At 35.8% G+C, this 22,349-nt stretch overlaps 2 protein-coding genes across 3 annotated transcripts; both read left to right on the top strand.

Annotated features, from left to right (window-relative positions):
* Positions 1 to 1,957: 1,957 nt before the first annotated feature.
* On the top strand, positions 1,958 to 10,047 carry LOC112450824. The gene is made up of 9 exons (XM_025007929.2): positions 1,958 to 2,024; positions 2,115 to 2,504; positions 3,273 to 3,398; positions 3,504 to 3,565; positions 3,722 to 7,265; positions 7,348 to 7,731; positions 8,515 to 8,661; positions 8,771 to 8,832; positions 8,968 to 10,047. Exons 5-9 carry the CDS (start codon positions 7,229 to 7,231, stop codon positions 9,088 to 9,090), a joined length of 753 nt encoding a protein of 250 aa, XP_024863697.2. The 5' UTR covers positions 1,958 to 2,024; positions 2,115 to 2,504; positions 3,273 to 3,398; positions 3,504 to 3,565; positions 3,722 to 7,228; the 3' UTR covers positions 9,091 to 10,047.
* Positions 10,048 to 12,649: 2,602 nt separating this feature from the next.
* On the top strand, positions 12,650 to 18,602 carry LOC119616871 (T-cell surface glycoprotein CD8 alpha chain-like). Of its 2 annotated transcripts, XM_037974604.1 has the most exons (6): positions 12,650 to 12,762; positions 13,436 to 13,491; positions 13,643 to 14,026; positions 14,968 to 15,114; positions 15,224 to 15,285; positions 16,217 to 18,602. In XM_037974604.1, exons 2-6 carry the CDS (start codon positions 13,455 to 13,457, stop codon positions 16,337 to 16,339), a joined length of 753 nt encoding a protein of 250 aa, XP_037830532.1. In that variant the 5' UTR covers positions 12,650 to 12,762; positions 13,436 to 13,454; the 3' UTR covers positions 16,340 to 18,602. The 2 variants fall into 2 exon arrangements, with proteins under 2 accessions (XP_037830532.1, XP_037830533.1); XM_037974605.1 differs by lacking the exon at positions 14,968 to 15,114.
* Positions 18,603 to 22,349: the final 3,747 nt, after the last annotated feature.

The following is a 22,349-nucleotide window of genomic DNA, read 5'->3' as shown; positions in this document are numbered from 1 at the left end:
TGTATTGCCCACTAAATGCAACACTTTATTTTGATAAACAGGATCCATTTGAACATGCTGTTTAGTGCCATAGGAACTGTGAGTCTGGTCTGATGTTGACAGGGTGCATCAGGAGTAGCTACAAGCTACTGCTGATTACTGCTCCAGCACTAGCTACAGAAACGCTGCCGCTTTGCCCTTTAGAAAATCATTCAGAGAACCTTTTAGAGTATATTTGGAGCTAACTAACCTTCCAGTTAGCAGATAACAACTTCAGTCACAACTTTTAAAAAAAAAACTACTCTAAATTAGGATTGGTAGAATGTTAAAAGCTATAATTTTAGTTTTTAGTTATATACATATTTTTTAATAAGAAAATAAAATAAAAAAATCTTTAAAATCAGACTTTTTTAAAAATTAGCCATGACAGTGTGACTCATGAGGATAAATAGTCCCCAAGAATATTCCAAATATTCAGTCCACATTAGTCTTGATTGTGCTCTTGATCAATATTTCTTCAGGTTCTTCGAAGGTCTTTAAAAGTTTTTTCTTTGGACTTTGGATGCTTTAGCACATTTTGAGTCCAGTACTAGACCAGTTTTAGAAGATTTTTTATGTTGTTTGTGAAGTTACTTCACTTGTTTGTCTGTCTGTCTGTCTGTCCACAATATTACTCAATATTATTAAGTTATGAACATGATTTTGGGATTTTCAAGAGATTCAATTTTGGTGGTGAGCTGGTCAAAACTCAAGGCCAAATACTGAAATTGCATAACAGGAATGTTAAACTCCACAGCTGGACACCTCATGGGTCAAAGGTGATCACCAATGATGTCAAGGTCAAAGGTCAACATCACTGTTGACCTAGTGCTCAAACAATTTGTTAATTACGCTGTTATCTTGGCAGAGGTTTGGGTTCTCTGAGTGCTTCTGGTTAGAACATAAAAAGCTCTCAAAAACAAGGAATGGCTCAATGTTGTATCAGACAACTTAGTAAAAAAACTGCTTTAAATGGGATTTTTAGTTATTTTGTTTTCAACAGTTTTTCACAAAGTCACAATTTCTTCCCATTTCTTTAGTTAAATTTGTAAAAAAAAAAAAAAAAATACCAAAGAAAAGACAGATTGAAAGATGTTAAATTGTATTTTACCATCAACAAGGTGATTCCCAAAGAGTTAAACCCTGAACACTTGTACAGTCTGAAATCAACTAAAGTAAGATGCACCGCTCAGGGCCTGTGTCAGGTCTTTGTTGATTTTCTTCCCCCTGTGTCTTAAAGACATGATTTTCAGATCTATCTGCTGGAGATAGATGGGTTGTTTTTAAAATTCTGACTCTTCTTTTGTTCTCCATTTGTCCAGTTTCCTAATTATTTTTTTACCTCATTCCAGTCCCCAATGGTCAGGTACAAAGAGAAACTAATCATGTCCATTTTAAATAAATACAAGACAGAATAGCTCCTCAGAAACAAAACAGTAAAGAATATCACTGTTCTTATGAAAACAAACTAAACATGTATAGATTGCTTTGGTATTCCCTAAAATTGCAAAAGACACGATGTTCCAGTTTTTCCAGACATCATTCTTCTGTGTCAAAGGACAAAAGTTGATATTCTAACAAAATTACAATACATTTTAAGTTTGTACATATACTTTGTCATTTACATCATAAATATGCTTTTCAAATAACAGAATGCACATTTATAGTCAAGAAGACCAATGGAAAAGTATTTTCAATTCACCTAGAAGTTTCTTGGCTAGAACTTAGGGTTCGGCTGGTTTTATCTTAGACTCATCATGATGCATCACAGAGTTGTAACGACTCATGAAGCATCTCATTCCTCTTTGTGCACTGCACCCAACCGAAAAAACAAAAAAACCACAGATGAAAATGTTCCATTCAAGCAACCAATCAACAGCAGCGCTTCCTTTAATGGAAAAGTCTCTGTGTTGTTACTTCCGTAAAAATACCTGTGAAACTGTCATTCAGCTTCAGGTCAGCATCACTCATGAACGGACTGCACGTGATTCTGGCTGTTCTGTTGGGTAATTTTTGATTTTCTAACATTTAAGAAACAAAGATTTGCACCTGATTTTTTGCATTTCTGCTGAGTTTGTGTTTCTATGCATTTTTAGGATTTCTTTCCTGCAGCCATGATGCTATTTCTGCATCAGTGTTGGAGGTAACAGTCAGACCTGGAGACAACATCACTCTTTATTGTGACTGCAAAGTGTCCACAGGAGTGTACATAGTGTGGTCCAGAAACTGCTCCCATGAGCACCAGCCTCCTCTTGTTATAAAACTAAAAGGTCAAGATATCAAGCACAATTCTTTGCAATTTCCTCGTTTTGAATTTGAAAAAAACCTTTCTTCTAATTCCTATGATCTGGTGATCACGAATGTTACAATTTCTGATGAGGGTCTCTATTACTGTGGAACTGGAGAAAGGAAAGTGGAGGAAAAACAAAGCCTTACTTTTAAAGATATTTCTGGATATGGCAACATTACCACAAGGCTGACAGTCAGTAAGTACTTTTACCTGTACTTAACACATTGGTATATTTTATTGTAAAAGTTTTAGTAGTAATTCTATTTATTTGTTAAAATGATCCCCACAGAGATGTCACCTTAGCCAGTATTTATGTGTAACTGTAAAACAAGAAGATGAAATGTCATGTTGTCGATGAATGCTGTATTGAAGAGCAGACAAATCTTATAGAATCTTAATGTATTTCAAGTGTTGGGTGACCTGCAGTCAATGCATGATTTATAATACGGTTATACATTTTATGACAAGAAATTGTTTCTAAGTGGGAAAATAAAAATGGCAATAAAATTCTTGCACTTGCAGTGTTTGATTAACGAACACCTTAGTTTTCCACAAGCTAAACTATAATTAAAACCTAAATAATAACACTTTTAAAAATATATTTTACATGCTTAAGATCAACTTGTAATTAAAAACATACAAAAGCAATATTCTAAGGAGTAAACTTATCAAAATTTGTCATTAGGGAAAGGTAATTCTATGCGTTTGATCAACTTGATTATCAATGGATTCTAGAAACAACAATAAACAATTCAATTATATATTTTTATACTAAGAGAATCATAAATTATATCTTGAGTTGGGATTCATATTGTGCCCAAGTCTTTTATAAAAATAGATTAAATGTGGAAAAATAATCTAAGCAAAATATTTTCTAATAAAATGTAATATGTGGGGGTGTATCGAATGCCACCAATTTCATATCTAATTAAAATATTTTACAATTTTTCTGTTTCTCCTCTAGAAATTACCAAAACTTTGCAAGACTGTGATGAGTGCTGGAAGTTGCTCTTCTTTGTGTTACCGGCAGTTTCTGTTTTCTCTGTTCTCCTTTCCTTGTTTTTAGCTTATCTGCTTTGCCAGAAATCAGGTACTTGTAATGTCTTTATTTTTTCTCATTAAAATTTATATTATGGCAATTGTTTCAGCTTAACATAGTTGATGTTTAAAACCATCATTGTTTCCATTGCTGCAGCTAAAAAATCTCAAGATGATGAAAAAAGACATAACACCATTACACAAACAGAAGAAACACAGGTAATAAATAGAAGATCATCAACATAAATAGATCTAGAGTATTTCTTTGTATTGCAGAAACAGTTTTCATGAAAATGCTTGTTGTCTTTTTGAATGTCTGTTATTTTTTTAATGAACCGAACAGTTATGAATGAAGTACTGTATGTTTAACTATAGGGTGAAGATGTGAGTTACGCTGCACTTGAAATACTTCAAACGTCACATAGAGCAAAGAAGAAGAGGACAATCCAGAGTTCAGATTTCAGCACATATTCTACTGTCAGATCTTAAATGTTGGGTGATTCAGATGCACAGTATATGTGATGACACACTGATGGTGAGAATTTGTTGTATTGTATTTTTTCTGTCTATTATGTTCTCCTGCTGATGATGAACTCAAAAGTAAAATCTGCTTTATCTCCCCAAAAAGAAAAACAGCTTATATCTTATACACAGCGTACACACATTTCTTGATGTTTAAGAAGGAAAAGATTACAAACAACATTGGGATCAGGCTAAAAAAAGCTCTTTTAAATGTTGCAAATTAGATTATTACACAGGTATCCACCACAGATAATACAGAGGTGGTAAAATTGGGTTATGGCTCAAGGAACAATGTCCGAATAAATTAATTTACACTTTTGAGTGTAATTTTAAATTTCTTTCTTTCTTTTCATCTGTAGCTAGGACTCAGCAGAGTTCTTCCTGATGGTTGTTTAATGCTGAATGCTATGTGCCTGGACAACAGTGCACACACAGAAAGAGGTTTCCTCAAACGAAGAAGAAAATCAACAACTTGGACTTAAAGTAATGTTTGTTTGGTTATGACTTATGGGAAAAAAAACTAACCTCTAGCAAGAGGTTTGCACAGTCATATTTCAACTTGAATTTATCTTGGAATTAATTTGTGATAAAACAATTACAAGGCAGTTCAGTTCACTCCATTATGCAGCCAGCCTAATGATCCCACTTTAAGGAAAAACACACTGACAACCAGCTTCCTGTTTACTGTAAAGACACGACAAGAATAATGAATAATACTTTTTGTGGAGTTCTTTAAAACAATAAACCTCTCATCCAAATTGTTACTCCAGTTTTGACAGACTGGTGGGATGTAGCTTTCGACATGTACACATTTAGAGTCACTATCCCATATGTGTCACAGACTAACTCATGCATCCTGTGATTTATTTAGGTACTTGTTTTTTGTTTACGTTTACCATTGTGGCCAGACTGTGAGATGTTTTAAGGTGAGAATCACATTTGGCAGTGAAGCTTTTACCTGATCCATCTTCTAAAAATCTCTCTTTTTGCAGTCGTCCACCCATGGAGAGACAAGAAGCTGAGAAAACATTAGCTGAGTGAAGAAAATCAGTATCACTGTCACTAAAAGACAAAAGCGAAGAGAAAACTAGAGGTTTATAACCAGACTAGGTTGACTAAAAATCTTTATAGGATATTGAAGCAGATGTTAACACAGGTTTTTGATTACACATTTCCATGGTAACACCAGAAGTCAGCAAGGGCCTTGTTCTGCCTCTGCTCATGTTGCAAATTATAACCTTTGCGTTTTATTATTCGATATGCGTGCATGTTAGATGTTAGTGATCTGTCCTTATAATTTATATGGTTTTATATTTATGAATCACATGACCATGTGACCTGCAGCAAAAGCAAGCACCATAAAAAGTTTTAAAAAAGGTGCTTGCCAGCGAGTTCCCTCCTAGTCCTTGCTCCAGGGGGGTGGTGCACCAGTTTCCCTTTTCCGGGCAAGATACTCTGATGCATAAGTTGTTTGTCCATCAAAGTTTTTGAATCACTCTTGGTCTGACCCCTCACCTGAAGCCAGTTTGCCATGGGAGACTCTACCAGGGACTGATGCCCCTGACAACATGGCCCCCAGGATCACAGAGGTACTCAAAACCCTCCACCACAGCAAGGTGGCAATTCTGCAGAGGGGTCAGTCTGGCCACCTCTATGAAAATTGTCTGACTCACCAGTGGCTCAGAGGTGTAAAAGGATTGACTTCAACTCATCTATGCCAGCTTGGTCATCTCACAAATCACACCAAGTCAACAAGAAGGTCGACAGATCAGATTTTATCCCCACAATCGCATGGTTTGTACTGAAGACACCTCGCTTCAGGGAGAGGTTTCCTTAAAATGTTAGACTATGTACAATATTTTTTCACTGATTTGCAATCAGTATCACTTATCAGGTTAGCTTTATAATATACATAGGAAATTCTTTGACATGGAGAAAGTCTTTGTTGCTGTTCAATAAAAAACCTATAGAAACTTATAAACACTCTTTTCCCAAGTCATTTTCGATATACACGGCCACTTTATTAGGTACACCTTGCTAGTACCGGGTTGGACCCTCTTTTGCCTTTAGAACTGCCTTAATCCTTCGTGGCATAGATTCAACAAGGTACTGGAAACATTCCTCAGAGAGTCTGATCCATATTGACGTGATAGCATCACGCAGTTGCTGCAGATTTTTCTGCTGCACATTCATGATGCGAATGTCCTATTCCACCACATCCCAAAGGTGCTCTATTGGATTGAGATCTGGTGACTGATGGTTGTCTGTGAAAATCCCAATAGATCAGCAGTTTCTGAAAGACTCAGACCAGCTCGTCTTGAACCGACAACCATGCCATGTTCAAAGTCACTTAAGTCACCTTTTTTCCCCATTCTGATGCTTGGTTTGAACTGCAGCAAATCACCTTAGCCATGTCTACATGCCCAAATGCATTGAGTTGCTGCTGTGTGATTGGCTGATTCGACATTTGCGTTAATGAGCAGTTGGACAGGTGGACCTAATAAAGTGGCTGGTGAGTGTATATGCCATATCCAGTCACATGAAAATTATTAATAAAACAAAATTCCAAGACAAATCAAAATATTGCACAAGTATGAAAAAAATAAATGTTTTAAAATCATAATTGTCTTTGGTAACAAAGCATGTTCGGTCCTTGCAAAAGTTTATGGTAAGAGTTTTGGTTTACACTGTACAGGTTCCAGATCAGGCCCACAGGTCAAAATGTTTACTTGATATTGAACCAGAACAACTAAAATAGAGCATCTTCTAAAGTGAAAACATTCCTCATACTCTTTTTTTTATTGTGCCTGACCTTTTCTTTTAGATAAAATATATATAGCTATTAAATAGGTTTGGAAATATTTTATTGTTCCCATATGGATATCTTTCACATTGTCAAAAACACAAATTCACTTCCAATTGGACACATTTCAAATTTTGGTTCTTATGAAAATAACATGGACATTAATTTTTCCTTTTGTATTCTCGTCTTTCTTCATTATTTGTGTAAAGTAACTTTTTTTTTTTTTTTGGCGCTGCACATCTACTCTTTTATTTACTGTTTATTTACGGAAGCAAACCAAAGTAAAAATGCAGTATATAGTTCACTCTGAAGCACTTTAAATAGAACATGTGGTTAGGCTGTTTTTTGTTTTCCTTCATTCTGAAGCTTTGGGCAGTAAAAACAATTCAAAACACATCACACTTTGCAGACTGCAACCAACATAAGAAACCACAGAATAAGATGTTCCATTCAGCCGACCAATCAGCAGCTACATGTCCTTTAATGGAAAATCTCTGGGTTACAACATCCACTAATAAAACCTGAACTTGTCTTTCAGCTTCAGGTCAACATCACTCATGGATGGACTGCATATGACTCTCGTTGTTCTATTGGGTAAATTTTTGATTTTAATTTAAAATTTAAACCACCATTGTCAGGAAATCTGCCTCGTGAATTAATTTTATTTCTATTCCAGGTGTTGTTTTCTGTGCACATACGTCAATTACTTTATTGGAGTTGGAGGAGACAGCCGGACCTGGAGACAACTTCACCCTCTACTGTGACTGCAAAGTGTCCACTGGAGTTTACATAGTGTGGTTCAGGAACTGTTCCCATGAGAACCAGCCTACTCTTCTTTTACATTTGAAAGAATTTCACGTATGGGACAAGAGATTTCCTCGTTTTAAATATGAAAAGAATGATTCTTCTGATTCCTATGACCTGGTGATAATAAACACCACTGAATCTGATGAGGGTCTCTATTACTGTGGAACGGAAGAGAAGAAGGTAGAGAAAGATGAAATCATCACTTCTGAAACCATTTACAGATACAGCAACATCACCACAAGACTCACAGTCAGTAAGTACTTTTGTCTAAATTTACTTTGAATGTAATAGTTTTAAAGAAAAATGTGCTTGTTTGACAAAATAAACATAGAATCAATGTTCTGATATTCATGTGCAACTGAGTAACAATCAAGTAGATGAAAATTAGTGTCATTAGCTTGATTTAAACAAAGTTTAAATCAACCTTTTTTAAACTCATGAACTTCAAATAATGTACGCCAATCATCCTACTCATATCTTTTACTATTATGAAGTGATATTTGTAATATATTCATAAACTGGAGAATGTCTGCCTTTTTAGTTTAAACAAAGTAAAACCTTTAAAAAAAGACCAGACATTCAAGTAACATTTGACAATTGTCATGGGCAATGCTTTTATTATTGTTGCATGATTTGTTCTGCATTTACAAACTGGAGAATATCTGATATTTGAGCTTGAGAAAAAAAGCTTAACCAAAGAGGAAGCATTATCTGCCAAAGTTTATATGTAATTCATTATGAAACACATAGTACTTTTATTTGAAATAGATAAATTTATTATCTTCAGATCCACTATTACAGTTTTAAAAATCCACAGTAAATATTTCAGATAAACATTTATTTTACATGTCAGCTTCAACATGGACTTTTAAAAAACTTTAAAATACTTTCAAATAGAAAAAAAAAACATTTTTCTATTTGATTTTGAGCCCTCAGCTCAATCAGTTTGATCATTACTGGATGATGGTGGCATCATCAAAAAATTGGTACTCCTTTGACTTTGACAAAGTTTATACAATTTTTGTGTTTATTCCAGACTCCAACAAGTCCGATCCTGCCTTTCAAAGGCCTCTGCAGGACTGTGATCTGTGCTGGAGGCTGCTCGTCTCTCTCTTACTAACTGTTTCTGTTTTGTCCGCTCTCCTTTCTTCGTTTTTGGTTTGTCGGCTTTGCCAAAAAACAGGTATTTGCCATTTTTGTGTCCTTCCCTATTTACAGTTGTGTTACTGTGATTCTCTGAGGATGTGAACTTTTATTGGACACTTTTCATCTTTTGATTTTCATTTTTGCAGCAGGGAAATCTCAAGATGGTGAAAAAAGGCATGACTTACAAAGACAAACAGAAGAAGCACCGGTAAGAAATAGAAGACAGTGTGTGTGTATATACTGTATATGACAAAGTTAGATTCTGTTTTTGTTTGATGGCCTGTCCACTATACATGTTTTATCATAGAACAACATAATTTTGTGTTAAATTGTTAAATTACAGGGTGAAGATGTTTGCTATGCTGCACTGGAAATCCGTCCAGTATCGCAGAAACCAAAGAAGAAGAGGATGACTCAGAGTTCAGACTTCAGCACATATTCTGCCATCAATACATCTCAGGAGTAAGAGATGCAAATTTACTATAAAGATGTAATCAGACATAAATATCCTGTGTTCAGTGGTTTCTCTGTGTCATTTACATTTTCCATTTGAGCATTTATGGATGTATAGGGAAGGTGTGTGTACAGATAATGATTCACAGAAGTGTTCCTGAGCCAATGCGGTGATATCCATAACAGAATGAGACCTGGTTTTAATGCAGAGCCACCTAAGGGCCTAAAGATCATAGGCATTTGGTCTTAACTGTTGGTTTTGTTCTTTCCACACAGAGATTTTTCCAGATTCTTGAAATTAAATTTTACGCATTGTTCCAACTTTTTTCGTTTGGGGTTGTGCAGAGTTTTTAGTGAACAGATGCTCTATTTTGTTTAGTCGGGAATTACTTTTTACTTCATGTAGTGCCTTCTCAGTTTGTCAAGATACAATTGGACAGAATCTTTTTTTTAAAGACCAAAAATTATACCAAACAAACTGCATGTAATTTATTTATTAAATTGAAGAAAAATTCTTGTTAGTTATGAGAAGAATGTGTAAATAGTCAGACTATCAAACAGACAATATACCTGTACAAGCGTCATGTCAGAGTGGAAAATGTGAATGTTCTCTAATTGTGTAATGTATCAAAGCAAATTTTACCACATGCTGTTTTGGCATTATGGAAATGTCCTTTTTTTTCTTTCACTTATTACTTATTTTAATTCTACTAAATTAGTGAGAATTTGTGAAGAGTATAATCTGTTCAGTGTTTTTTAGCAAAATATTGTTCATTCTGACTCATTAGCTTTCTTGGACACCTAGATTTATCTGAATAACCATCATTTTTACAACATATTGTCAATGAATTGTCTTCTTGTTTTCTAGTTGTTTCCCAACATAATTTTTAAAAAATAAATGAAACTAATGTTAAATTTTAACCTGACAGTGTTTGTTTCACTTCTGTCAAACAAATAAACTAAACAAAGAAACAAAAAATATTTTCTACATATAAAGTTAGACATCTTGCACTAGGAAGATGAACTGAATTGGTTACATTTGATCATTTCAACTTCAAAGGATATCATGACCATGAAGCGATGATTAAAAAATATTTACTCTGTCATTATCACTCAAAGAACTAAATAAAATGAAACTAACTTATCAGTAAAACGTTTTCAATCAATCAATCAAATTTTATTTGTATAGCACATTTCAGCAGCAAGGCATTTCAAGGTGCTTTACATAATTAAAAAACAAAATAAAAACAACATGTGACAATGAATAAACAGTAAGAAAGAGACAAACATCAAAAACCCGCACTCTAACCCTAATTTAGCCATAAGCAACTCTAAACAGGTGGGTTTTAAGTTGAGATTTAAAGGCACCCAGTGTTTCAGCTGTTTTACAGTTTTATGGAAGTTTGTTCCAAATTTGTGGGGCATAGAAACTGAATCCTGCTTCTCCTCGTTTGGTTCTGGTTCTGGGGATGCAGAGCAGTCCAGAACCAGAAGATCTGAGGGGTCTAGACGGTTGGTACAGTGATAACAGATCTTTAATGTATTGTGGTGCTAAACCGTTCAGTGATTTATAAACTAACAACAGTATTTTAAAGTCTATTCTTTGAGCTACAGGGAGCCAGTGTAGGGACATTAAAACTGGTGTTATGTGCTCTATCTTTCTAGTTTTAGTGAGAACACGTTTTCTAGTTTGTGAAGTCATGAATGCTGCAGAGGTGCTTTAAGAGACAAACAAAGAGTTTGCTTGTGAAACTGTTTCCGAGCAGTTACATCACAACACAAGGTGACACTGAAGTTTCCACATTGTTTCTCATGTGGTCTGGTCTACAAGAAACCCGCAAATATAAACAGACCCTTACGCAGGCTGATTCATGTTGCAGAGAAGTGGACTATAAAAGCAAAGAACTTTCATAAGATAATGGAAAATTTTTAAATAACTTAACTTTCATTTTAACAACAATGTAGACTCTGATGACTCAAGGTTGCAAAAGTGGTCCTTTATGGAAAAATTTAGAAGCACACTGTCAACAAGGTCATTGTATGATATAAATATGATGGTTCACTTGTAAAAAGACCAATGACATGTACTGAAATGATCAGGTTTCACAGCACAGCGGCTGAGATAGGTTGACTATGATCAAAGAGGAACAGTGGATATGCTGGAGAAAGGGTGATTAATATGGAGCTGCCAGAAAGGAAGAAAAGAGGAAGACCACAGTTGTAGAGAAGGAGAATATGCAGAGGGTTGGTATGACAGAGCAGGATGTCAGGGACAGGGTGAGATGAAGGAAGATAATCTGCTGTGAACGCCCCTAAAGAGAACAGCTGACAGAAGAAGATCTTCTATAACCTAACCCTCTATCTTCACTTACTTTTGATTGCAAGGATAGCAAACAAAGGATGGGCATTGCACACTAATTAACCCTTTGACTTTCAAACTAAGAAATAACTACGTAAAAAAACTCTTATTGATAAAATTATGTTCAAGCATTTTCTTGTATCTTTCATCAGGAAGCATATATAAAAAATTATATCTGATATATTGGAGCCACTCTTGCTTTTTAGGGGTCACAGCAGTGATTGCTGTGATGACGACGGACACCACTGAGGTCTTGACTCTCCACAACTTCTCTATTTCCTCTTTCAGCTCTTGGTATTTCTCCATTTTCTCGTGCTCCTTCCTCCTGATGTTGCAGTCGCTTTGGACTCCTACATCTATCACCACCACTTTCTTGTTTAGCTTTTTGACCACCACAATGTCCGGTAGGTTATCCATCACATATTTGTTAGTCTGGATCACAGTAGGTTAGACCTGTCATTCTCCACAACCCGTGGTGGACTCTCCCAGTTAGACTGTGGGACTTCCAGTCCATACTCAGTACAGATGTTCCTGTACATTATTCCATCCACTTGGTTATGGCGTTCCATGTGTGCTTTGTCTGCCTACATCTTACATCCTGCTATTATGTGCTGGACTGTCTCAGGGGCATCTTTGCACAGCCTGCATCTTGGGTTCTGTCTGGTGCGATACACCTTGGCCTCTATTGTTGTTATACTAAGGGCATGTTCGTGTGCATCTGTGCGTCCTTCACTCCAGCCCTTTCTAGCCACTGGTAGGATTTGTTGATATCAGCCACTTCCTGAATCTGCTGGTAGTACATGCTGTGCAGGAGCTTATCTTTACATGATGGTTACTCTTCCACATTGGGTTGCTAGTGTCTGAGACATTACCTTAGCAGTATATCATTGCAGGCTTTCTATCTGATGTACTCCAGGAGATTGATTATAGTGGCTTTGATGCTCACTATGTGTGTGTGTGTATGTGGGTGTTTGTTTATATACAGTGGCAGCTAGTGGTGATATTTTTAGGGTGGGCTTGTGTAAATTTTAGTAATTAACTTGTACATGACTCGTCAGAAAAAAATCTTTTAATTTCTATACTTGAAGCTAAATTGTTGTGCCTCAGAACCTTAAATATTGGTCACATGCATTTATTATTGTATTTTTTATTCCAGGAGTTGTTTCCTGTAGTCATAAAGCAATTTCTTTAACAGAGTTGGAGGTGTGCATCAGACCTGGAGACAACTTCACCCTCTACTGTGACTGCAAAGTGTCCACTGGCGTTTACATAGTGTGGTTCAGGAACTGTTCCCATCAGAAGGTTCAGTTTTTGCAAAAATTTATGGTAAGAGTTTTGGTTTACACCTTACAGGTTCCAGATCAGATCCAAAGGTCAAAATGTTTACTTTGAAAATGAAGCAGAACAACTAAAATAGAGCATCTTCTTTTGTTAAAATATATATATATATAAAAACATATTCTGCAAGATTTGTTTAAATAAAATATGTACAGCTAATAAGTAGGTTTGAAAATATTTTAATGTTCCCATATGGATATGTTCCATTGTCAAAAATAAACATTCACTTCCAATTGTATATTTTTTAAATAACCATTCATGTGAAAATAAGGTTGACATTCATTTTGCTTTTTGTATTATACTTTTCATGTTTTATTGTCTCAAACACAATTTTTCTGTGCTGCACATCTGCTCTGTTATTTATTGAAGCATATCAAATTAAAAAATATATAGTTTATCTTAAAGCTCTATAGATAGAGCATGTGGTTCGGCTGGGCTTTTTTTGTTTTTTGGGGTTTTTTGGTTTTGTTTTTTTGTCTTATTGTGAAGTCTTAGAAAGTAAAAACAATTCAAAACACATCACACTTTGCAGACTGCAACCAACATAAGAAACCACAGAATAAGATGTTCCATTCAGCCGACCAATCAGCAGCTACATCTCCTTTAATGGAAAATCTCTGGGTTACAACATCCACTAATAAAACCTGAACTTGTCTTTCAGCTTCAGGTCAACATCACTCATGGACGGACTGCATATGACTCTCGTTGTTCTATTGGGTAAATTTTTGATCTTCATTAAAATTTAAACAACCATGTTTAAAAACAATTAGAAAGAATTCCATTAATATGGTTTTAATGTTGTTTGTTGAGATTTACCATGACATCCTGCAGAATTAATCTCATGATCCTTTTTTTACTTCTATTCCAGGTGTTGTTTTCTGTGCACATACATCAATTAGTTTATTGGTGCTGGAGGAGACAGTCAGACCTGGAGACAACATCACTCTCTACTGTGACTGCAAAGTGTCCACTGGAGTTTACATAGTGTGGTTCAGGAACTGTTCCCATGAGAACCAGCCTACTCTTCTTTTACATTTGATAAAATCTTATGAATGGGACAAGAGATTTCCTCGTTTTAAATGTGAAAAGAATGATTCCTCTAATTCCTATGATCTGGTGATAATAAACACCACTAAATCTGATGAGGGTCTCTATTACTGTGGAACTGAAGAGCAGAAGGTGGAGAAAGATGAAATCATCACTTCCAAAATCATTTACACATACAGCAACATCACCACAAGACTCACAGTCAGTAAGTACTTTTGTTTGAATATACTTTATTTTACTGTAAAAGTTTTAATAGAAAATGTGATTATTTACTAAAATGATGATCATAGAGAGGAAATGCTTGAAAGAAATCTAACAAGGTTGAGTCAGGTCCTCTGGATGGGTTCTACTAAGTTGAAACATTTCGTCTTTTATCCAAAAGACTTCTTCAGTCTGAGGAACTGCAACTAAAGCTCAAAGTGGTTGATTCACTATGCTGCTGATAAGGCTGAGTTTGCTTGCAGTTTCTCAGACTGAGAAAGTATTTTAAATAAAAGCCGAAACGTTTCGACTAAGAAGAACCCATCCAGAGGACCTGACTCAACTTTGTTAGATTTTTCTACCTGGATTATTAAGCATGCATCAGGATGTTTTAAAGAAATATCATGGTTTCATTAAAAAAAAACTTTAATAATTCAAATTAAGTTAAAAAAATTCTAAACAAAACATCTTTTTAAGTAAACATAGAATTCAAGGATTTAAGGAAGTTCTAATGTTTTCCTAAGCTTAATTGTAATTTACAATCAAACAACTGATTTGTAAATATTAAAAAATATATACTTATTATGAATAAACTATAACACTTTCAAATATGCAGAATAAATATTCCAGACAAAGTTATTTTACATGACATGTAAGTCTCAACAATAATTATAATTATAATAAAAAAGTAAAATGAAATCCTCATCTTTGTGTTTGAACGTTAGTCTTAGAACCAACAGATATAAATCATTTCAATAACTGACAGTTGCAAACTATGATTTTTGTTGTTTTATTTTTTGTTTGTTTCCACATAAAATGCAGAAATAAATAGTCAGACATCTAGATTTAGGGAATTTTTTTAAAATGTCAAATTTGATGCTTGAGAAAAAAAAAAAGTACCAATTCAGTTTGCCCCACTAGTTTACAGCTTTTTGTTTCATACAGACTCCAGTGGGCTTCATGGTGACGTTAAAAGCGCCCCTCAGGACTGCGCTGTGTGCTGGAAGCTGCTCTTCTCTCTGTGTCCGGCTGTTTCTGTCCTCTCGGCTCTCCTTTCCTCTCTTTTAGTTTACCTGCTTTGTCAGAAAACAGGTACTTGCAACGTCTGTGTCTTTTCTCACTTATATTCTTGTGATTCTTGAGCTTAACTTATGTTGAACATTTTACGTTTTTAAAACCATCTTTGTTTTCATTCTTGCAGCTCAAAAATCTCAAGATGACAAAAAGAGGCATGACACCGTGAGGCAAACAGAAGAAACACAGGTAATAAACATAAGATTATTTATGGATTTTGTAAATATTTAGACTTAAAACAGCACAAGTGTACTCTGTTCATATGGGCAACAGTATTTGGCTACACATGATCATCACACCAACATGGGCTGTGTGGAATAGAGCCTTCTTTTGTAGATATGACAGCTTCCACTCTTTATGGAGGATTTTAGAGTGGGGTTTTGGGGGGAATTTGTGCTCATTCATGCTGTAGAGCATTTACGCTGTCAGGCACTGATGTTGGACAAGAAGTTCTGGCTCCTAATCTTTGTTCCAGCTCATCGCAATAGGTGCTTGATTTGATCCAGATCAGGGCTCTGGTTGAGCAAGTCAACACGGAGCTCAAACCACGTCTTCATGATCTTTGCTTTGTGCACTGGGGTACAGTCATGTCGCAATAGAAAAGGGCCATCCCCAAAGCGTTGTGGTGGTCGAGTTTATATTTCCTGTTGTAAAACAGAGAATCGAACATTCAACGGGAGTCACATGGTGAGAGTTCATCATCGTGACGCACAGTTTCAGACATTAAGCAGTTGGATGAACAAAAATTATCAATTGGCATGGTGGGCTTCCATGGCAATGTGGAAAATCTTGGGCAAGCTTGAGACTCTGATATCAGTGTTTGTTTTAGCTATACCATATTTTCCTACAGTTGTCACACATTTAGAAGCACGGCGTTGTCTAAAATATCTCAGTATGTTAAAGCATTAAGACTGCCCATCACTGCTCATGACTAAAACACCAGAATTCAACAGTTAATAGGTGTGCCCAAACACTTTTGTCCATATTAACGTAAAACATTCCTTGTGTTGCAGGTACAATTTTTTTTGAAGTAATAATATATTGTCTTATTGACTACTACACATAACGCAGCAGAGAACCAGAGTGTCCTGATTTTGAATAAATAAATGTCAAATTCTAGGGTGAAGACGTGTGTTATACTACCCTGGAGATCCGTTCAGCATCACAGAGACCAAAGAAAATGAGGACAGTCCAGAGTTCAGACTTCAGCACATATTCTGCCATCAATACAGATCAGATGTAAAGGGTTGAATTCACTGCTGCAATATGATGACACATTTGTAAGAAGTATTCACTGTATTCTGTCTTTTCTGATTTTTTGTTTTGTTTTGTTTCATTCAAAAAAATGCCTCCACCCCTTTTTTCCTCCAAAAGGTGCAGCTTTTAAAACATTTTTTGTGTATATCTGTTTCTGTGTTCAAATTTCATTCGAAGAAAGCAATTTTCACATCTGTAGTCCTCTTTCTAGTCTAGGGGCTGCATGTTTGAAAGTAAAACGTCTGCGATATTTGTTTGGGGTAATTTAGGTGCTTTATGTAGTCAGCATCTTAGTAGCACAGCAGGTAATAACATCTAATCCTGTGAGTGCTGATTAAAATTCCTCGTTCAGACCCTTTTCTAATGAAGTGTATGTTGTTTGTGGTGGTTTTATGCCCAGTGGTAAAAAGATTGCCTTTCATTGAACCCCCACCACCACCCTCATACTGCTGTTATGGTGATAACAAAAGAAGTGCTGTATTTCGAGGGTCCATTTTATATAAAATAAATCACCGAACATGTGTGAATTGGTGAATGGAAACATTGAAAAGCATTTTGCAGAACCTGCAGAGGTTAACTAAGCATTTCTTTTACACTCACTGCGTAATATTGCAGATAAATCTATAGTTTAAAGACATTTTTGCCTCCTTGCATTCATAAATCCTTTGATGACTTCTAACTGCAAAACAAACTTTCTAAAAGAGAACGTGATTTTTCTTTACAAATATAACACCTTGTAAATATTTTATACATTACCAAAATATACATCAGACGCTTGTGAATCCTCCAGGCCAGAATCTCTTACCTCTAATCGGTCTATCTTTGTAGATTACTTAACTGGACCTATGGGAGAAAATCTTACATCCTTTTATAAAAGACACAGGACACATAGATATTCCATAATTATCTGAAACACTTTTAAATAAGAAACTCATTAACTCATTATTTTATGTGAGTACTATATACAGTTACACCACATGATGGAGGTATTCAGGCTTATTCAGGAGTATTTGTTTTTTAAAACCGAGCAGAAAAATGTAGGGCAGTTGTCAAAGAACTGTATTTTAAGATATAACTACTAGATGTTTCAAGAGAGCTTTTAAACCCAAAAACTTGGCATGTCAATGGATTATTGTTTTCATGTTTTTTTACCATTATATATTGGGCTTTTTTTAAGAAAAGGTTGATTCAATCATAGCTTCAAGAACATAATATTCTCATGGAAAATGATTTTGAAAGATGGTTAAAGTTGAATTAAGGGATTTAAGAGCAAACTAGATTCATTGTTTATGTATATCCATTATTGTTCTGAATTTTTGCTTTTTGAATGGACTATAATGCATTAGTTTTCTAAATGTAAGATATATCAGAAAGAGCATTTAGTTGCACACAGATCTCTTCCAACTGTAATGAATGCTTTATAAGCCAGACCAAAATACCCCTCTGAAAATATATTCTTCTCTTTTATCAGTTTTTCATATGTGTCAGAAAACTAAAGACTGATCTGAGTAAAATGATTCAATACAGAAAGACTTGGTGACACATTTAAGGAGCAAGCTTAGACAGAGTAGGAGGAAATGGGATATAATCTAACAAATGTATTTATCCCCCACCAAATTTACCAACTCAAAGTACTTCTCTGTACTATCTCAGAAAAGGAGTTACTGCAGACATTGCAGTTTTACTTATTGGAGTGTACACATGGCTTTGTTCAGTACTTATTTAATACAATTTAAAATTTAGGTACAAAAGTCCCAGGAAGGTCGGAGGCACGTGTAAACACATTCAGACATTTATTACATGCCATGACCTTCTACTGTCATTTACACCTCAAATATTGAGGATTGAAATTTACCATAAAAATGTGTCCCCAGATGAATATGCTGACTATATTCTTGCTGTCATTTATTTTCTCTCTTGAGTTGAACTTAAATTTTAAAAATGTGCAGTTTTCAGAAAATATTTCATTTTGCAGGGGGCTTTCAGAGCAGAATGCATATTTAAATTTATTTTGATATAAATAAAGGCATATTTCCACATGCAAAACCCATTTCAGACGTGGCTTTTGGCTCTGCAAGTCTGAAAGGAAATGTGTGCATCATTTATATGGTTAACTTATATAATATTGACAAGGCGAGGCTTGGCAGAACTCAAACTCACAACGACACAACAAAGTTTTAAGGATTTTACTGCCAGGAAGCTGGAAGCAGGCTCAAAGTCTCTGATCGTCTCACTCACGTGATCGGCTAGTGACGGGACCGGAACTGATAAGTCCACTCCAACTTGGTTTAGTGTTGCAGACCGGCTGGTCTGAAAGGGGCTGAGACAAGAGGGAAAATCCAAATCCAGGCGTGAGGTCGTTACCGGTAGGTCAGAGGTCCAAAGCCAAAACCAGACAGGGAGAATCCAAAGGGCGAGGTCCAGATGAGCGAAGCAAGGTCGGCAACGAGAGATCAGAGTCCAAAGAAGTATCAGGCAGGGAGCAGACAAGAGACGGTGGTCATGGAACAGGCAAGGGTCGAGATCAGGCATGAACGAGAGTAGTACGCTGGACATTTACTTGCAACAAGGCTTTCAATAATCTGGCACTGAGGAGTGTGAGCTGTGGGTACTTATAGTGACAGGAACAGGTGAGACAGATGAAGCTGATTACGTGGGCATGGCAACATGGGTGTGGCTTGAACTGTGGGACTATGGAAAGTTAAGTGGCTGTGGCAAGAGGCGTGGCAGGAACAGATGGAGCTGTGACAAATATGTAATAATAGGAGCAGGTAGCCCTCTGCAGCATTTGTCTATAGAGTGCTGACAAGAACTGCTATATGTTTTTTCTCAAATTTACTGATTAGTATTAGAACTGAAATAAAATACATGGTGCACTAATATGAACCCCAAAACAGATTTAGCAGGAAGGTAGACAGTCTCATCTGTCATGCTGTGAACAAATTACTGCAGTTTCTGCAAATTTTTGCTTCTTGTTCTTTCTCCAGTATATGAAGGCAGACCTCTGTAGTATTTTCTGAAGTTAGAACATTTCTCCTTGGGAGAACTGCCTCTTGTGAAATCCATCTATACATCCATTTTTTTCTACGCTCTTTTCCTTCCTTGCTCGCAGGTCCCCTGGTGGACAGGTCGCAAGTCCATCAGAGGTCCACATAGAGACAAGACAAACACGCACTCACACTCCCTCTAACACCTAGCAACCTTTAGGCCAATTAATCTAAAATGCATTTTTTTGGTCTGTGAGAGGAAGCTGAATAGGCATAGAAAACCCACGCATGCACAGGGAGGACATGTAAACTCCATACAGAAAGGTCAGGAGGCGAACCTTCTTGCTGTGAGGTGACAGTGCTAACCACTGAACTGTGGTGCCGCCCTGTTGGGAAATACATGAGCAAGTCTTTACTGTAGGACAATTTCTAAATGGTAACATTTGTAAAAACCTCATAATAGCTGGTACTAAGTGGTACACGCAACATAATAGACTGTAGTATTTCCTCTCTAAATTTGAAATTTCTCCTCATTTTGAAGTTAATGGTTTACACGAAATGCATCACGTATTATATCATGTATAAGTGAAACATGATCACGTTAGCCTCAGAGTGTTGTAATAGATGTTGGTTTTGGAGGTGTTTAAATAAATTAGTTGTCAAGTTTGCAACGGTGAAAGACCCACATTTTGACAGATCACTGGAGACAGTCAGATATAGCTAAAACTGTGGGAAACATAAAAGTGCTGCCAGCTTAGGAAATTCAGAACTCAAACGCTCCAAAAGATTAAAAAATCAGGCTCAAGAAAACCTAAATTGACAATGAGCATATAGGCATGAAAAGAGAAAATCATGGAGTGTATATACTTGGAAGTGCATTTATATCAGATGAGTAGATTAATGAAAAGTAGCAAGAATGTACAGGTATGTAAATAGTAATGTATGTTCTTGAGAATATAAAGTCAGTGTGTATATTATAACTATGTATCCTTCAACAATTCACAGCAACATTTTCTCTGTGATTCTTTCCTTCCTGTTTGAAAAAATACACAATATTAAAGGCCTACCGTTCATTGAAGGAATGCACATTGCTGTCTTTCATGCCATTATTTTAAACTAAGCCCATCTTATGCTGACAAATAGCCAATTCTCTCCACATCATAAAACAATGTTATGCGTGATCTCATGCAATCCCCTAGCACTCAGAGTATTTGTTGTGATCGACTCTGAGCTCCACGTCAAATTTAATTCTGGAAAATTGATTAGGCCAGCTTCTAAACGAGTGATAATGTGAAATATATGAGAAAGCAATCATTATTCAAATAAAACTTTCAAAGATCATCAGAAAGCATGGCCATGTATTGCCTTAAACTACTTTTAAAGCTTGCAAGATAAGTACAAATTCATAATTGATTTTACTGCTTCAAAAACTATAGCTGTTTTCAAGCTATTTCCTTTTATCTGTAGGTATACAGATCAACAGTTCACTTAAACAGCCAACTGTTCATCTGAGTATGTTGTTCATTTGAAGATGTTCCTGCTAAGTTCCCAGAAATTCATGAAATAAAATGTTTAAGGTAAAGGTCGCCTTCACGATCATTCTCAGTGTTTGATAAAAGTCACAGGAAACCCACAAACACCTTCATCCACAACTGCAGAGTCTGACGTGCAGATGGTTCAAACTTGTAGATTGTTCAGTTTTAATGTCAGTAGTTCTCTTTACGTGTTGAGAATGAAGATCACACGTAAAACGACATAAACAGCAACAAACTAAGTAGAAAAATCACTTTACTCTGTAAGTGATCTGTGACCTATAAAAAGTCTATATTTTATTTATTTATCTCTTATATTATATTTTGGAGGGACATGTAGTTCCTTGCAGACATAGTGAGGTAAAATACTCAGCACTGCTATTTAAATAATGTGAATTTGTATGCTGACTTTCATGTTGGAATCGTCTTATAGGAAATATTTTAAAGGTTTTAAGAAGTAACGGGAGTGGCGATGATAACAGTGTAACTTCTGATCAGTTAGCCAGTCCCGGTAATTTTTATATAATATAAATAACTAATAAAGAACAACAAAGATCTTAACGAGGTGCGACTCATAACAGAGAACAGAAGTGAGCTTGGAGGCAGGATGTAGGCTAAAGTGGCGAAATAAAATAAAACAAAATAAAGTGAGTCATTATCAAAATTACTCATTTCATTTTAGAAGATATAAAAATATCTTTCCTGTGATGTCTGCATAGCACAAATAATAAAGTTAGTAAGCATTAAGTATTGTCAATTCAGGCCACGCTACTAATTAGTAATGGAGAGTCATGGACGGTTTTTGAAATGCTTTTAGTAATTACTCATGTCTAATTTTGAAGATAAAGCATTTCTTACAGGCTTTTATCCAGCAGGAAGTTTGGTTCAGGGAATGAGTAATCCACTAAAGCAGGGTTTAAAGTGAAGTAAATGTCAAATTCCAAGTCTCAAATAAAAACAAAAGCAAGCTTGGATGTATATTTACAGAGGAGACTAAATAGTAGATGCCATACATGGGAAGTGATTAACAAACTACAGAAACAAAAAGCAAGAACAGAACAGAAAGCAAGACCAAATCAAACAGGCTAAGGAGAAGACGAAGGGAGAAAAACTGGAAGTTAGAATAAGAAGAAATTCAACCTGGAGAGACTCACGACAAAGAGAAGCTGCAATTAAATGGTTTTATTTGACATGAATGACATAGATATTTGGCGCTCGGACCTCGGCGGAAGACGCGAGTGTCGACAATAGCAATGCGCTTTGAGGAGAAGCTCAGGTTGAGCATTAGAGGCGTCTTCCCCAGGCCGGACACTGGTGGTGGAGGTCGAAGAGGGGAAGGAAGCTTGAGGGAGCTGGGAAACTGGAGGTGGAGAAGGGGTGGAGGTGGGCTGAAGATCGGTCGGCGAAAAAAAAAAAAAAAAAAAAAAAAAAAAAAAAAAAAAAAAAAAAAAAAAAAAAAAAAAAAAAAAAAAAAAAA

This window comes from Kryptolebias marmoratus, linkage group LG3 (assembly GCF_001649575.2).
Source record: "Kryptolebias marmoratus isolate JLee-2015 linkage group LG3, ASM164957v2, whole genome shotgun sequence".
In the NCBI taxonomy this organism is placed as follows: Eukaryota; Metazoa; Chordata; class Actinopteri; order Cyprinodontiformes; family Rivulidae; genus Kryptolebias; species Kryptolebias marmoratus.
Note: the sequence above shows the minus strand (reverse complement) of the source record. Positions and strands in the feature narration are given on the sequence as shown.

Bases quoted from the DNA above. Each gene is read 5' to 3' on its own strand.
- LOC112450824 (XM_025007929.2), top strand. From the start codon at position 7,229: ATGGATGGACTGCATATGACTCTCGTTGTTCTATTGG. The intron at 7,732-8,514 runs GTAAGTACTTTT...TGTTTATTCCAG, and splicing joins CACCACAAGACTCACAGTCA to ACTCCAACAAGTCCGATCCT. The intron at 8,833-8,967 runs GTAAGAAATAGA...GTTAAATTACAG, and splicing joins GACAAACAGAAGAAGCACCG to GGTGAAGATGTTTGCTATGC.
- LOC119616871 (XM_037974604.1), top strand. From the start codon at position 13,455: ATGGACGGACTGCATATGACTCTCGTTGTTCTATTGG. The intron at 13,492-13,642 runs GTAAATTTTTGA...CTTCTATTCCAG, and splicing joins GACTCTCGTTGTTCTATTGG to GTGTTGTTTTCTGTGCACAT. The intron at 15,286-16,216 runs GTAATAAACATA...GTCAAATTCTAG, and splicing joins GGCAAACAGAAGAAACACAG to GGTGAAGACGTGTGTTATAC.